The following is a 16716-nucleotide window of genomic DNA, read 5'->3' on the forward strand; positions in this document are numbered from 1 at the left end:
TGTGGAAATAGTCACTACATCTGGAGGACTATAATCCAGGGTAAAAGATGGACGGCAGGTGGGTCCCGTTTTGCCATATATGGCTCTGGAGGGAGGTCTGACACCGATGTGTTGACTGTGAGTGGCTGGAGGGGGAGTGCAGGGTCTCTGCAGGAAGGTCGATCTGGCCATCACCCAGGACAGCCTCAGGCACTCTGGGACTGATGGTCCAACAGACGGAGAAAGGGACGCTCTCCAGGAACTAACAGAGCCCAACAGCTAAGAAGAATTTTTACAGAGAAGGCATAGTACTGACCCAATATTCTGAGTCCGTATACTGAAGAAACAGCGAGTATGAATGGGACAAGTGACTACGCTGAACACCAACACTGTCTGGGGCGCATGGACACCCCAGTGCTGCGCGCTAAGTCCTCCACACGCCTCTCATTTTGCCGCCACATCAGGCCCGCGACAAGCATTACAGATCAGCCTTGAAGGCAATTATCTACACATATCATTATATACAGTAAATATATCACTACAATCACTACTGGAAAACTGAAAATCCCACGCGACTCGTCACGTTTCTACGGGGCAGTACTGGTCTAGCCTACGTCTGTTAGCCTCTCCCTAAAATCCAGGGAGAGACAGTACTCCAGCTGCTTAATCACGGCAGACATCTAACCAGACATCAGAGAAATGAAAGGTTTCATGTGCTTTCAAACTTACGAAGCGAGATGAATTATCATTTTTCACAGTCTTCGCGTTTCCAAATGATTCCAGAATTGGATTTGCTTGCAAAAGCTGCCGTTCAAGTTCCCCCTAAAAGACATTACACATACGCACATACACACACATACACAGACACACAAAGCAGATGTATGTTAATCTCGTGTCTTTACTCCAATCCTCGGCAGAAAATACGAAACAAAAACTTGTTCTCTTTTCCTCTGTTTCCATTGTGGGTGCCACCTGTAACCTTCTTGGCTTTGTTCTTGGTCCCATGAGCTCTGCTAAAGGAAAACAATTAGCGTTTATAAAGCGATCAGAAGGAGAAGGAAAAGTCACATGGAGCACAGGAGAGAACTCTGAGGACAGGGCACATAATCTAGGTGGAGAATTTTTGAAAATAAAACAAATGGGTTTTCATGAAATGAAATCTAGCAGGTGGCTGCGATGAAGAAGACAGTAATACTTACACTTCTGTTCATTTCTACTCTGCCTTGTTCCAGGGAGGCAAGGCAGCCAATTCTAATAATAACCACTAGGGGCGCCTGGGGGCTCAGTCGTTAAGCGTCTGCCTTCAACGGGGGTCCTGATCCTGGGATCAAGCCCCGCATCTGGCTCCCTGCTCCATGGGAGGCCTGCTTCTCCTTCCCCCACTCCCCCTGCTTGTGTTCCCTGTCTCACTGTCTCTCTGTCAAATAAGTAAGTAAATAAATAATCTTCAAAAGGCTAACTATAGAGTCTGTGATAGGCTCTGTGCTTGGTTCTGTGTCTTTACGTGCAAATCCGGCTCTACGACAGATTTTTACAAACAAAAGATGTTAAGAATATTAACAGGTACCTTGATCATGACCCGTGACAGGAAGCTTTATGAGAAAGCCTGATGCTAGTTCTGGCCATGAAAAGCACGAGAAAGTGACGCTGTGCTCCTGGGATGTCATGTTAGAACTGCATCGCAGGGCTTAGAGAAATGTGTTTTACCAACATGGCTCTTACCCGGGTGTTTCCAGATACCACGGTATTCTAGACCTGAAGAAAGGATTACAATGCACTAGCAAATGCGATTTTCTGAGCAAAACAGGGTCCCAAGGACCCTCCTGTGAGAGTCTCAGATGGACGGCCAGATGCTAAGTGGAGCATTGTATCGGCAGACCCAGAAAGAAGGACAAATGTTTGCCATGCACACAGGCTGGGGCGAGGGAGGACTCAGTGGAAAGGGTGGGGACGCGCTCGGGAGGCACGGACACGGGGAGGAATGCTCCCCACCCTCCAGTGGTTAGCTGAGCTGTCCAGATCTCGACACAGCTCAAGTCCCATCGACTGGGCCAGAAACTTCCTTTCTCAGCATTAGACAATATGCCCCCCACACAGGGAGTCTTCCGGTCATGGACTTCAAAACACCAGGTTATTTCTGATATAGATCCTTCTAAACATTAGAGGCTCTCCAGATTTTTTTTTTAAAGATTGTATTTATTTATTTGACAGAGAGCACAAGCAGGCAGAGCAGCAGGCAGAGGCAGAGGGAGAAGCAGACTCCCCACGGAGCAGGAAGCCTGACACGGGACTCAATCCCAGGACCCCAGGATCGTGACGGGAGCTGAAGGCAGACACTTAACCGACTGAGCCACCCAGACGCCCCTCTCCCCAGATTTCTTAAAACAGGATAACCTGGTAACCAATTTTAACAACTGAGAGCCATCATTAAAGAACAGTAGTTACAGGGGCACCTGGGTGGCTCAGTGGGTTAAAGCCTCTGCCTTTGGCTCGGGTCATGATCCCAGCGTCCTGGGGTCGAGTCCCACATCTGGCTCTCTGCTCAGCAGGGAGCCTGCTTCCTCCTCTCTCTCTGCCTGCCTCTCTGCCTACTTGTGATCTCTCTCTGTCAAATAAATAAATAAAATCTTAAAAAAAAAAGACATTAGTCAAAATAAAAAAAAAAAAAAAAAAAAAAAAGAACAGTAGTTACAGGCATCTGAGTTTAGCTCAGGTCATGATCCCGGGGTCCTGGGATCAAGCCCCGCATTGGGCTCCCTGCTCAGCGGGGAGCCTGCTTGAGTTTCTCTCCCTCTGCCCCCTGCCCCCCGCCCTCTCTCTCCAATAAATAAAATCTTTAAAAAAAAGTTAGCTATCATTCTGTAATCCAATAGAGGGCCTTTCTCCTGGAGGTCAGCACTTGTCTTCATCAGTGTGGCCATAACCAACACCTTGTGAACCCCTTGGTGTCCGAGCTCTGCAAACACTGGGCTCTAGAATCCTCCTTACCTCACTCGGTCTGTGGGATCAGAATGCATAACCTGTCAGAAAAACACTGAATTTTCATAAACGGGGCATTATCTTTACACTAAACATCCACTGTCAGATCAAAGATCTAGAATAGAGGGCGCCTGGGTGGCTCAGTGGATTAAAGCCTCTGCCTTCGGCTCAGGTCATGATCCCAGGGTCCTGGGATCGTGCCCCGCATCGGGCTCTCTGCTCAGCGGGGAGCCTGCTTCCCCACCCCGCCCCTGGCCTGCCTCTCTGCCTACTTGTGATCTCTGTCAAAAAAAAAAAAAAAATTGAGACCAGAGTTCTTAAAATCACACACTATCCTCCTGTCCCGTCATAACAAAAATGCTTGACTATTTTACTTTTCAAATGTTTTCCTAACTTGAGGGAAAATGTGTCCTGCGTACCCCGTTTTAATACTCCCTAGACGTGGATGCAAGGACTCTCTTCTTCTTTGTGTCAGTGTACGTGGGCGTGCTTATGTGTGCGATCTCAGATTCTGTTCTTTCTCCTGCCGGCTCGTAACAGCTGGTTGTATCCCCTGGACCTGTGTGGGTCCGTGTGAGGTCAGAAGGATCCCCATGAGTGTTTGCTGAAGGAATGCACAATGAGAGGTCCCCAAACTGCTAGGAGCGAACGTTAAGGGAGGGGCTGGGGGTGAGCCCAAGGCAGCAGCAGGAATCCTTGCTCTCCCCGTAGGACCTGCAGACTGGGGCACACCTAGGCCTCTGCTGTTGGGGCCACAAGGTTGACAGGGTCGTGGTACTAACTTTTCTCCTAAAGGACCGGTGACATCACCGAGACCAAGTAGAGATCTCAGTAACTCAAGAATGAATCACAAAAAGCTTGACACAAAGCTAACATCAGTAAACACCCCAAAAGGGTCTTACATTGAGAAATTACCATGAAATTTGACCATTTCGGTGTCATACAATTTCACATTTTGATTAAACAGCACTAACATCACTCAACCAAATTATGAAGCCATTTATAAACCCTCAGGGGACAATGACTAAGTGTTAACCTTTCTGCTAGAATCAAATGGGAGATGTCCCCTGTTTCTAGTCTATAGGACAATGAGAAAAGTCTTTTGGGAATGTGGGGGTGGGGGTGGGGGAAATTAGCATTAGCCATTGAAATTATTTTCGAAGTTTTAAGTATGTAGAATTATACGATGCTTTAAAGGATTACCAATCACAATGAAAACCATACCCTTGTAGATATGGTAATATATGTCCTTGCTGTGTAATACACATAAAAGGACTCTGACATTGGTAAACCTCCAGTTCAGCCAGCAGTGGGACGTGGGCTGGGATCGTGCTGGGCTTTGAGGGCCAGGCTAGTGGAGCTGCAGGTGTCCCCACTCCCCACAAGAGGGCTGAAAACCGGTGGGAGCCCCTCACCAACAGTCCTAAGAACCAGACTTAATCTCCACGGGCAGACTGTCATTTCCATACGTGCTACTTGCCATCTGTCACCAGCCTGGTCTTAGTTCAAGGTCGTTTAGGCCAGTAGCTAGGAAGTCACCCCGAAGCTGCCATCCAGATTTGGGTTGAGTCGAAAGTGGGCTGGGAAGATGGGCTGGTCTGAAGACAGTCATCCTTCAGGGACGGTCAAGTTCTAGAAATCAGCTATTTTCAGATCTGCTCTGAACTTGGCCTGGGTTCAGTGGCCTGGGACTCTGTCAGACTGTGAGGGCCTGTGACAGCAATCTACGGGGAGGGAGCGTGTCGCCCAGACCACTTCCAGCTGCCTGGGGGACAAAGCTAAGCCAGCCTTAACCCTGTTAGAAGAAGTACGCCTTGCGTTTATAGGTCAATGCTTGCCACTTACTGCTTAAATACTGTGACCTTCCTTTTGAAAATTGATTTAAATTTGTTTGCATTTCCATCATGAGGATTAAGTGTTAAAGGCAAGCACAAAGGCCTGTGGGGACAGCTCAACAGAATGAGGACCAACATGGCGACAAGATGGGGAAACTGACATCCTCATAAATGGCTGGTGGGGGCAGGGGGCGGGGTGCAAAACAGCACCGTCACTTGAAGATCAGCGGGGAGGGCCCTCAAAACGTGAAATAGAACACCACCACGACCCAGCAATGTCCCAGGCGCACACCCCGGACAGCAGGAAACACAGGTCCACATGAGCACTTGTACACAAATGTTCACTGAGGCATTACTCAAAGTGGTCCCCAAATGGGACCCATCGGAATGCCCATCAGCAGGTGGAACGTGGCCGGTTTAACTGATTTAATAGAACAGAGTGCCACTCTGGCAGGGGAAGAAGGGAGGGTTTATGCATGCTACGACACGGATGAACCGTGCAGACATCACGCTGAAGGGAAGAACAGCCCAGAACGCCACGTTCTCTAGCGTTCCCTTTGTATAAAATACACACAGCCGGGCAAATTCATAGGGACAGAAAGTAGATGAATGGTTTCCAGGGGCTGGAAGGATGTGGAAGGGAATGCCTACTGGGTTTCTTTTTGGGGTGATGAGAAGGTCTTCAAGTGTACTGCAGGGAAAACTGCGTAACTCAATGTACTAAAAATGGCGATGCGGGACTGTAGGAATGCATGAATTTGATGGCATTCGTTAATTAAATTAATTAAGTGGCATGAATTAAACCTCAATAGAGCGGTTTAAAAAAAACAAAAAAATGAGCCAAGAGACAGATAAATAAAGGAGCCTCAAAATACCTTCCTCTTTGTCCTGATGCTTCATGCTACTTTCTGGGGACAAAACACCAGAAACACATCCAAATGGTTCCTGGGACCCTGAGCGAGCTTTGCCCGTCGAGCTCACCGTAAATACACAACCCAGGGATGTCAAACCAAAGGAGACCCTCGCCAGGTAAAGGGCCTGCAACACAGCGACTACTCTGTGGAGGTAACTCTCAGAAGGGGGTTCGGGGTCCCTGGGGAGGGGAGGGAGCGAGGGCAGAGATGGACCCTCCCGACACGACCCCCTCCAGGGTCACTGCCGCACAGGAGTAGCTTCCGTTCCTTGCACTGGGGAAGCAAAGCTGAGAACCGGCGCTCTTCTCAGGTTTCTAGAAACAGAAGCACGGCTGGTGCTGGGCTAGACAAGTGGGAAAACACACGCGGGGAAAAGCAGCACGGAAGCTTCTGGGCTGGGAGTTCATGCAGAAGGACATGCGCAGCAGAGAAGGTGCGGGAAAACCTGCTCCCCGGGGACTCCTGCGACCCAAAGGGAAACTCCCGGGTCGGCATGCGACTCACACACAACGGGGATCCGCGCTGTAGTTTAAAATGACATCGAAACAAAATGTTAGTGATAAACGATGTGTGAAATTCCACATCATGGATTTGGAAAACCCAAGTGTGCCCGTTAATCACTTCGCACTGTTTCACGAGGGACCAAAGTACACGTTCAAAGGTCATGTTAGCTTGTGCCTCAAGGACACCAAGAAAAGGTCATTTCAGGGCTAGAGGTTCCTTCTGTAACTGGCAAAAGAGCCTTTCAGGGTCCTCTAGGATAACGATGACTTCATTACCCCTTCCAATTTGGGTGAGTGTCCACTCTTGCTGAAGGGACAAAAGGACATCACAGGCCTTCATAGGCAGGAGACAGCTTTGCCATCTGACAACTTAAGAATTTTAAGAAAGATACGTGAAAATCCAGGTATCTAGGACTATTCCTGTAGATACCTATGATCATTTCTTTATATTAATAAATCTATAACATTTCCATATTTCCATAACATTATCTTTCCTTGCTTCCTATTTGCTCGAAACTATTCCGGTGCCGGGGAAAGGTTAAGTCCAAGACAGACATCCCTTTCCGTCTGGGGCTTCTGGCTTGGGGCTGCCCTCCTCTCCTTCCCCGGTAGCAGAAACACCCCTGGTGGGCCATCTGTCCGTTGCTATGCTCTGGGGGGCCAGCAGGGGGCAAGTTCTCTAATCAGAAAGAACAACACTCCTCTGCTACCTGACCAGATTCAGAAAATGCTAACGGGGGCTCCTGGGGAGCGGGGGCTCCTGGGGAGCTCAGTCCTTCACCGTCCGCCTTCCGCTTAGGTCATGATCCCGGGGTCCTGGGATCGAGCCCTGCATTGGGCTCCCTGCTCAGTGGGGAGCCTGTTTCTCCCTCTCCCCCTGCTTGTGTTTCTTCTCTTGCTGTCTGTCAAATAAATAAATAAAATCTTTAAAAAAAAAAAAAAAAGAAAGAAAAGAAAGTGCTACCTTCATCTATTAAATTAAAGCCTTTAAGGCTAAAACACATAGGAGCCATAAAACATTAATTAATTAGAAACATGTTAACCCCAAAGTCACAAGTCCTCAAGTTGCAGCCGCAGACTTGAAATTTAATGTCGGCACAACGCCGGCCTTCCATGTATTTAAGGAGAATCAAAATCATCCCGCCTGGTCTCTGACACTTGAAACCCTGAGGGTTCAGGCTTCATAAACATGTGATTCAATGTCATGATAAAGGGGTAAATAAACATCAAAACTCATCTAGCAAACAAATTTGAAGCGAGGGGGCATGCTGCTTGCAAAAGAACACGTCCCTAAGCGACAGATCTCCAAAATGAGGTGTTCACAGGGGACGTCACTCAGGACTAACCGTATCTGCTTCTAACAGAGACTCAATCTAGAGACAGAGATCAGTGCGAGCATTCAAGACTCAGAAGCGTGAAGAAAAGCACTTGCCTGATGTTTCACTGGCTTAGGCGACTCCTGCTGTTTGTTACAAACAGATAAATGCAAATGTTAGCGAGTCTGGGCCATTCCGAGCAGGAAGCCACATCCACAGAACCAGGTCAACGTGCAGCTCAGAACCACGAGAGCAGGTGTGGCTGCGTCACCGACCCCTCCTGCAGATCTGCAGATGAAGGGTAGCGGGACTCTCCTGGTCGTACCCCTTTTCTATCATCAGTGGTCCCCAAATTTCTATCTCCGCCTCCAGCTGCTCCAGACGGTTAGCAGCAACAGGCTGCCGTGCCACTTTCGGAAAGAAGTGTTAAAGACACTTGAGGACCTTCCTTCAGTGGAATAAGACATCTTGGGAAGCAACACTCATCATCGTTAACAGTTCTTCCCGAAGCTTCGGAGAGGGATTAGGCTTCAAGCTACCACCGCTAATTCCACTTGGCCTGTGCGAAAGACCTAGTTAATAGCAATTTCCAGGTCAACCTGCTCCCTCCCGAGCGGAGGAAGTTTCTGGGTGGGGGGTGGGAGCACACAAGGGAGCGGGTTCTCCCAGCAGTATGCCAGGCTTCCTGACGCTGACTTCTGAAATTCTGAAAGAATAACCCTGAGACACAAACAAACCAGAGAAGGCAAACTTACAGGAATATTATGGTCCTTCCGTCCTTTATGCGAAGAAGCGACGTGCGCGAGGTACTGAATGACCTTCTTCGTGTTTTCTGTCTTCCCGGCACCCGATTCACCCCTGGAAGAGGAAAGAGCACAGGCCACCTGAAAGAAAGCTGAGCTCACATATTCCCAAATTACAATGGGCACAATTAACGGAGTTGGAACAAGAATTGGTAGAAAGTAAAAAAGAGTGTAAGTAGGGGGGGAAACCTACCAGCAGAAGTCAGAAAATGTTTTAAAAATTTTAAATAATTAAATTATCCCAAACTTTTTTTTTTTTTTTTTTTTAAGGTGCCAGTAAGACAAAGGATAGAGTCATAATGCGGCTTTTTCCTTGGAGTTTGGGGACTCTACCAGAGAAGTGACATTTTTTTATAAAAGTTCATGAAACAGGGCACCTGGGTGGCTCAGTTAGTCAAGCAACTGCCTTCAGCTCAGGTCACAATCCTGGAGTCCCGGGATCGAGTCTCACATCAGGCTCCCAGCTCCACGGGGAGTCTGCTTCTCTCTCTGACCTTCTCATCTCTCATGCTGTTTCTCACTATCTCTCTCTCAGATAAATAAATAAAATCTTGAAAAAAAAAAAAAAAAAGTTCATGAAATAATTCCTCAGTCCCAGAAACGCAGCCAATGCTGGAAATAGGGCTCCTGAAACAGTGAGGATGATTTAATCTGAAGATGTGGAAAGGACTCTGGGATGCCCACTGATGCTCAAATTCAAGTCCAGGCAAGATTTTCTCAGCATCTGCTCCCCAAACCAGCTGCCAACTGCTCCTTCCCCAGCGCCACCCGTGCGGAAGCTCGTACACACCTTGTGGAACTTTCTCTTGCAGACTGCTGGCTTTGTGCCCTGGGCTCCCGGAGACGGGGAGCCCGACCCCGTGCAAGTGTTTACTATGTGTTTGTTTGTTTGAGATTATTGTGCATTTGTGTTTGTGTTGGCTTTTTTAATCCATGTAACCTTGGGCAGCATCGACACAGAGCCAGTGCTCAATTTGTAGAGAAAACAAACACTATGAGTTTGGTTACAAACCGGGACTAATGTCACTGCTTCGTGTTTAAAAACAAGGCTGGCACATTTTAAAGGCAGCTTTTTATTTCTACTCAAGGACTAATCTTGAAATTCAGGTAAGCTGCTAGGCACAGGGATGCCTAAGTTATGGTCTTTCTGTTCAAATATCAAAGGCTTCCTAAGATAGGATTCAAAGCGAACCTATCTACACAATCAAGAAAATCTCAATTTGGAATAAAAGAAAAATTTTCGTATGTGTTTAGATTTTTCATTAAGGAAGAGAAAAAGCCCCAGGTGGGGAAAAAAAACCCAGAAACAGAAAAAAAGCACCAGAAACCCCAAAATATTATTAAACCCATGGCTAGCTAATAATCCTCTAAGCTTGTTTTATCCAAGGCTTGAAAGTCTAATTTTTCTAGTAAACTCTGACCCTTCCCTGGAAGTATACTCAGGATTGTACTATGAACTAGCCCCAACTTAAAATTTTTCAGGTTTACTGCTTACATTATTATCTTAATTCTCTGCACCTATACCTACAATCTTAATTGCAGAGGGTTCGGGCAAAGGGAGCCAACTGACCCGCTAGTCCTATGGCTTTGAGTAAGGAAACCGTCTTCTCAGGCCCTCACGCCACCCTTTGCACAAGGCAGGAATCATGTTAGAACCTTTCTAGCTACAAGATTTGATTCTAGAAACAACCCACTTACTGGTTTATAAGCATATTTAATATATGAAGTTCCTTAACCACCGTCCATTGTTCTACAAAAAACAGTTCCCTTGTGTGTTTTACCGTCTACAAGTTTTGAACTGTAGGTACTCAATAGACCGAATTCAAGGGTTTTTCGCCTGCTGTTTGTGCTTAAAAAGGCCTTTCTTGCACCAGAATGATACCCATCTATGTTCTCATTTTTATAACATTATTATTAAATCCATCTGTATTTTCTTCCAGAACTTTGATGGTTTCACTTTTTACAATGAAATCTTTAATCCATCTGGAAAAAAAAATTATAGTTTGGGGTAAATATATAATCAGATTTTATCCCCAGATGATTCAGCCCACATCCCAGTATCAATGGTTTGACAAAGACACTCATTACCCCGTGATCTGAACTATTATCTGATATTTACTTCTACATACAGCTTAGTCGAAGGCCAGAAACGTACTTCAAGAGTTCTGAAACAGGATGAGCCACAGCCGCCCCCAGCATTGGTCTTCTTTAAAACAAAACAAAACAAAACACCCGAGTAGTCTCTGAAATGTATTTTTTCAGATAAACCTCAAATAATTTTGTTCTGCTCAAATAGTTTTGTTCAAAGTTTTGTCCCTCACCTCTTCCCCCACAAATAAAAAAATAAGAGGTGGCATTCTGAACTAATATTAATATGCATGCTTTTTTTTTTTTTTTTTTTTAAGGAGAGAGGACGTCTTCATCTCTAGCTCTCGGGTAAATTTTGTGTTCATGACAAGCAAGCAGCGTATCTTTCTTATCATCGATCTTTGGTATCATAGGGTCCAGCACAGCAGGGGCTGAATGAATCAATACAGGTCCTACACGTTTCAAGTTTATTCCTAGGCTCTTTTTATAATTTTTATTCCTGCTGTTAACATCCTTATTATTTTCTACCTGGCTTCCTCTGGTGCCTGGCTAAGGTAGTAACTGCACTCACTCGACAAATACTTAGAAATCGACCAGTATTGGGTGATTTTTCTGAGCACAAGAGCCAGAGCTGTGAACCTTTGTCTCCATCCTTGCGGAGCTCAAGTTCAGGAGAAGAGAGAAGATAAACCACAAAAACAAGCAAGAGGAGTGTGGGACATGAGGAATGTCTTTAAGGCATCAAGGAAGTGGCTGGGGGGAGCAGGGGGAAGGCAGACAGGAGCGGAGGACACCGGACATCTCCCCGGAGACGTGATGTTCTGGGGAGAGCCTCCCAAAAAGGGAGAACAGGCCAGGGAAATCGGGGGGGCACCACGATCAGGCAGATGGAGAGACGAACGCCAAGATCTTTGCCAGGAACCAGAGCGCAGGTATAAATGTGGGGCTGGAGGCAAACCAACAGCGACGCAGAGAGCTGCAGGGACTCTGGGGGGCAGCGAGAAGCTTCCCGAGTCCCGGGAGAAGATCCGCATTTTATTCATGCATTCATTTCTCAAGAGCGAGTGTAGTGGTTTTTCTCCGTTTTGTTAACTTTATTCAAAATACTCCGTGTTTCAAAGCTAATCATGATGTTGGCGGTTGGCTTCAAACAAATAATTTTTCTGTTAGGCGAGGAAATGAGCCTCTCATTTTGACTGATGATGACTTGTCTGGAAAATAGTTTTGATTGTTCCCTTTCTGCTTAGTTGTGTCTCTGTGGTTTCTCCGCTAGCTCCGCTCCATTGGACCCGCTTCAGTGTGTCCTTAACACGATCTACCCCATCCCTGTCACACTCACCGGGCGGTGCTTCAACAATGCTTATCTCAGCCACATTTCTGTACATTTCAGGTCTAAGGGGACTTTGACACAGAGGACATGGCTGTAAAGACAGAGGTTACTAGCAAGTTCCCGAGAGGGGAGATGGGGAGCCGCACATAACCCGTCTTAAAATGTGGCCAGTAGCTTCTAACACAGGAGCCCGTGGTGAAGAAAGAACACGGGCTGTCTGAGGCCCATCATCACCGTCCAGTTACTGTCCACTCACCTGCTCGCCCACCACTTAGGGAGGGGGCACCTTAGGTTACCAAGCCCCGAATTATTTTACAAATCCATAGCGCTTGCATTAATGGTTAAGAATGTGGGTTATGGGGTGGGGGGCGCCTGGGTGGCTCAGTGAATTAAGCATCTGCCTTCTGCTCAGGTCATGATCCCAGGGTCCTGGGATTGAGCCCTGCATCAGGCTCCCTGCTTGATAGGGAGTCTGCTTCTCCCTCTCCCACTCCCCCTGCTTGTGTTCCCTCTCTCGCTGTGTCGCTCTCTCTGTAAAATAAACTCTTTTAAAAAAGAAGAATGTGGGTTATGGTGTCCAGATGACCTGCCTAGATTGAAACCCCATCCACTGCTCTCTAGCTCTGGGCTTTGGGCGAGTGACTCAGCTCTCTGGGCTTCAGTTTATACTCCTTTCAGTGAGTGACTAAGTACTTCACAGGCCTGGGAGCATGCCTGTAAGGAGCCTAGCTCTGCCCCCGGCCAGAAGGCTCTTGGCGAATGGCAATAATGCTAATAAGTAGGTATGAGGAGGATGGAGGTATTAACAGCAGTAAAAAAGAAAAAAAAAAAAAAAAAAAAAAAGAAAGCTAATCCCCAACGTGTCTATGAAAGAGGTGGTAGGATCAAAGGCATAGAATTAGAAATCTCGGAAATAATTTTTTAAAAGGGCAACAGCACATCCATCCCAGAGAGAGGCAGAGAAATCAAAGCAGCTTGGACGGAAATAAAGACGGGAGGGAGCCCATCGGAAAGCTCGGCAGGGTTCTCACCGAGGAAGCGGGTCAGGAGAATCCTCAGAGAGCAGAGCGACAGAACAAGACCTCGAAGCCAGGAGGACAAAGGGATCTGATCTGGTTTCCACCGAGGAGACCAGACCCACGGACGGAGGCGCTCTGCACGGGAAGGCTGCTCTGTCCGTGCTGGTCCACATGCTGCCAGTGTGAGGTCATCAAGGAGGGACAGTGAGCAGCCTGCGTCTCGTGCAGGACATCGGGACACAGAAGGTCAGTGTTTTCTGGCCTGGAGGTGTTCTGGTTCTCTAGAGAGGTCTTTGGCCCTCGGTGGCTTTGTGAAGACGTGCGCAATCCAAAACACAACGTAAAAACCAACAGCGCTAAGAAGGGGGGAGGAAGAGCGTTGACAGGTGATTGATTCTGGGATCTTTCCTGGAGTCCCTTCTGGACCCTGGATACTTTTCCCCAACGAGAAACTCCTCACCCAGATCTGAATGGCTTCTTTTCTTCTTCTACGGATACATCAATTTCAGTCTAGTTTCAAAAACCCCCTCTGCCCCAAGGTCTAGCTTCAGATGACCTCCGTTTGAACACCAGCCACACGTGACATTAGCTGACGACTGCCGACAGTTTCAAAACTCTGTTAGAAAGCAGTTTATTCGCAAGAGCCGAGGTTCCGTGGTCAAGACGGGTCTGGGGTCGGTCCTCCATCCCACGAACACTAGGGTCAGCCTTGGCTACCACGAAACAGGACGACCGCAAAGATTCACGGAGGGAATGCTTGCAAAGAGCTGAGTCCCTTTCCTGGCACATTTGCCAAGAACATTTTAAACTTCTCTTCACCGGCTGATCTGAATACTTCTTTCTCCCCTGTAACTCAGCTATCATTCAGATACACCTACCAGAATCCAAAAGCTCCCCCAGTTTTAAGACTTGAGCACTTCTAAAGCAAGGACCATCTGAAAAGCAAACAGTGGTCCAGAGAAGCTGACGGTCTGGCCCGGAGTCACGGAGCTAGCTCGGGGTGGACGAGAAAACACCAGACATCTACCTGACCCCATGACGCCTTTTTGCCTACACCACACTATTGCCTTAGATGTGTGTTTTAAGTGGTTTTTTTTGAAGGCAGTTTTAGAGATGGAGAGGAACGCAGAGGTTTCCCAACTACTCTCTGTGCCGGCACAGGCACAGTCTCCTCCATTATCAACATCATTAAAATGGGACATTTTTTACCAAGGACCCTACGTCATGATCACCCAAAGTTTGATTAGGCTTCACTCCGGGTGTGGTTCGTTCTGTGGGTTTAGACAAACACAAACACATAACGGCGCGTATCTATAACACCATATGGGATAGTTTCAGTGCCCTAAAGTCCTCTGCCCTCTGCCGGCTCATCTCCCCTCCCTCCCACACCCCCTGCACTCCCTGTCTCTATGGCTGGAGTCAGACAGTTTGGAACCTTCTCAGATGGGCTCCTTTCACATGCTCGTGTGCCTTTAGCGATCCTCCGGGTCTTTTCATGACTTGAGAGCTCGACTGTTTTCAGGGCCCAGCAAGACTCCATCGTCTGGACGTACCAGCGCTTACCTATGCACCCTCCGGAAGGATATCCTGGTTGCCTCCTAGTTTGGGTAATCGTGTTCAAAGCAGGTCTTCATGTTGGCGTAAGTTGAACCCCAGTAGGTAAATACTATGGAGTGTGACTGGTGGGTCATGGTAAGAATATGCTTAGTTTTGGGGTGCCTGGGTGGCTCAAGTCATGATCCCGGGGTCCTGGGATCGAGCCCCACATCCGGCTCTTTGCTCAGCAAGGAGGCCTGCTTCCCTCTCTCCCACTCCCCCTGCTTGTGTTTCCGCTTTCACCGTGTTTCTGTCAAATAAATAAATAAAATCTAAAAAAAAAAAAAAAAAAAAAAGCAAACAGTTCTAAATCCAGGCGAGTTCAGTCAGCACTAAAATTAATGGATTTCTATAGGATAAAAATTCCTGAAGAAAAAATCTCGTCATGTCCTGACAGAAGGCTGATGTGAGGCAACCACTGTTTTACAACTGTTACATGATTAAATGCACTTAAAAAGAGAAAGACTTGCATTAACCGGCAGTTAGAAAGTCATAAATGTAAACAGATTATTCTTTAAAAAGGGAGCTTAGAGAACAGAATCATTTCCTAACCAGGGTGACTGCTCTGTAAATTTCAATTCTAATGAGAGGAAATTCAACATAAGGATACATTCTTTATAAGATTTCACTGCCCATGACACGGGATTAAGGGTAGAAAACACGGCTTTCTCGGTGGTAAAGGAAACCCTGCATGTCCTCACCAGAGGCTCTGGCAACACATAAGGTCAAGGACCCTGCAGGGGGCTGGACCCATAAGTGGGGGCCCACACTGCCCGGCCTGGGTCTGCAGAGGGAAAAGCTGGGTGGGTAGTAGCAGGCAGAGGAGGCCAGAGGGGAAATGAAGATGTTCATCGTTTTGGAGGAAAAGTAAAGAGTAAGTGATTAAAATAGTAAAGCTTAGAGAGAGGCTATCGAACTACCTAAATATATATATATATTTTTTTAAAAAACACTGCTTCCGGGGAGCCTGGGCTGCTGTCAGTGGAGTGTCCAGTTTTAGTATATGTGCTGCTGAAGCGAGTACTCGGTAGCGTATCCGACTCTTGGTTTCAGCTCAGGTCGTGATCTCAGGGTTGTGAGATCAAGCCCTGTGTCAGGCTCTACACTCAGCATGGAGTCTGGTGAGATTCTCTCCCCCTGCGCCCTGCCCCGCCCTGCTTACACTCTCTCTAAAATAAATTAATAAATCTTTTAGAAAAACTGTTGCCTCCATCTGTATTTTTCTTTGTGATACTATGTAATAGTATCACACTATGTAATAGTATCACAAAGAATACTATTAATAGAAAATAACTACTATGTAAAATTGAGTAAATAGTTAATGTCACACAGGAAACTTAAGCAGCTTGGCTGTGTGTTGGCTAAAGTTGAAGAGATCCCAGTTATAACATTCTTGGACTTCTTTGGTGGCTACTCAAAGACACCACAGAATGAATCCTATTCTCTCAAATCTAAGATACATTGTTTCACATTTTCCTACTTCTCAAGTCACAGTGTAGCTTCTAATAGATATGAACAAGAAAAATGTTATTAAATATCATAACCAGGAGCATCCAAGAATTAAGAAAGAGTTCCGAGGCCAAAAGATCTGCTGGGGAACTTTCTCCCAGGGTGACCATAATGTTCCCCATCGCGACAGAGGTTCGGTTACATAAAGAGCCCTGCAGACATGTATTTAAGATTTGTGTAGTTCATTATACACAAATTTTAGCTCCAAAGAGAAAGATGTAAATACTGGACTTCAGTTTATGTAATGTACACTGAGGTGCTTAAGGGGAAGGGCACCGAAGTCTGTAATTGAACTTGAAATAAAGTTCAATAAACCTGAACTTGAAATAAATCAAGTGAAGGGATTGACAGCTCATCAAAGCGGTATAAAAATTACTTTAAACTGAAAATATCAAACCGCAGCCACGGAAGGAAACATTACCTAACCTTAAGCACAGCCTCCTGAAAATATAGCGGCCATTCATCCCAGGGAGTGTCCTGACTGGGAAAAGACAGACTCAGTAACTACAAAGTCAGCCGTCTGTCAGCATGGTACAGCCCGACAGAACCCTCCACGCTTTCTCCTTGAAGCCCTACTCTTTCTTTTTGGTCAAGCTTAGCATAGAAGCCTTTTATTTCTGGATACTCAGCAAATGCTCCTCACGGAGTACTCCCGTGTGTGCGCAGATAATCGTAGTCGTTTCTCCTATTACTCTACGGCCAGATAATTTGCAAAGCCCCAGGTGCAGGACGCAAGGTGGAAAAGGAAAAAATTTCTTCCCGGCACGAACAATAAAATGGATCGATGGATGGACAGAGGAGGAACACGGCAATATATCATACAGCAAATCCCGTGAAATATTAAT

The 16716-nt window shown here is 46.7% G+C and overlaps 1 protein-coding gene across 2 annotated transcripts in view; it reads right to left on the reverse strand.

The window, feature by feature from the left end:
* The window catches only part of LOC111161080 (myosin heavy chain 10), a 118419-nt gene that overhangs the window by 69100 nt on the left and 32603 nt on the right, over positions 1 to 16716 (reverse strand). The window contains exons 5-7 of one of the 2 annotated variants that reach the window (XM_022524562.1): positions 8282 to 8384; positions 7643 to 7672; positions 709 to 801 (exon numbers count right to left, since the gene is read on the reverse strand). In XM_022524562.1, coding sequence (XP_022380270.1) covers positions 709 to 801; positions 7643 to 7672; positions 8282 to 8384 — 226 coding nt within the window. The remainder of the gene's footprint in view (positions 1 to 708; positions 802 to 7642; positions 7673 to 8281; positions 8385 to 16716) is intronic. The other variant, XM_022524563.1, reaches the window with a different exon arrangement.

The sequence above is a fragment of the Enhydra lutris genome, unplaced genomic scaffold, assembly GCF_002288905.1.
Source record: "Enhydra lutris kenyoni isolate GAN:26980312 unplaced genomic scaffold, ASM228890v2 scaffoldscaffold82, whole genome shotgun sequence".
NCBI lineage: Eukaryota > Metazoa > Chordata > Mammalia > Carnivora > Mustelidae > Enhydra > Enhydra lutris.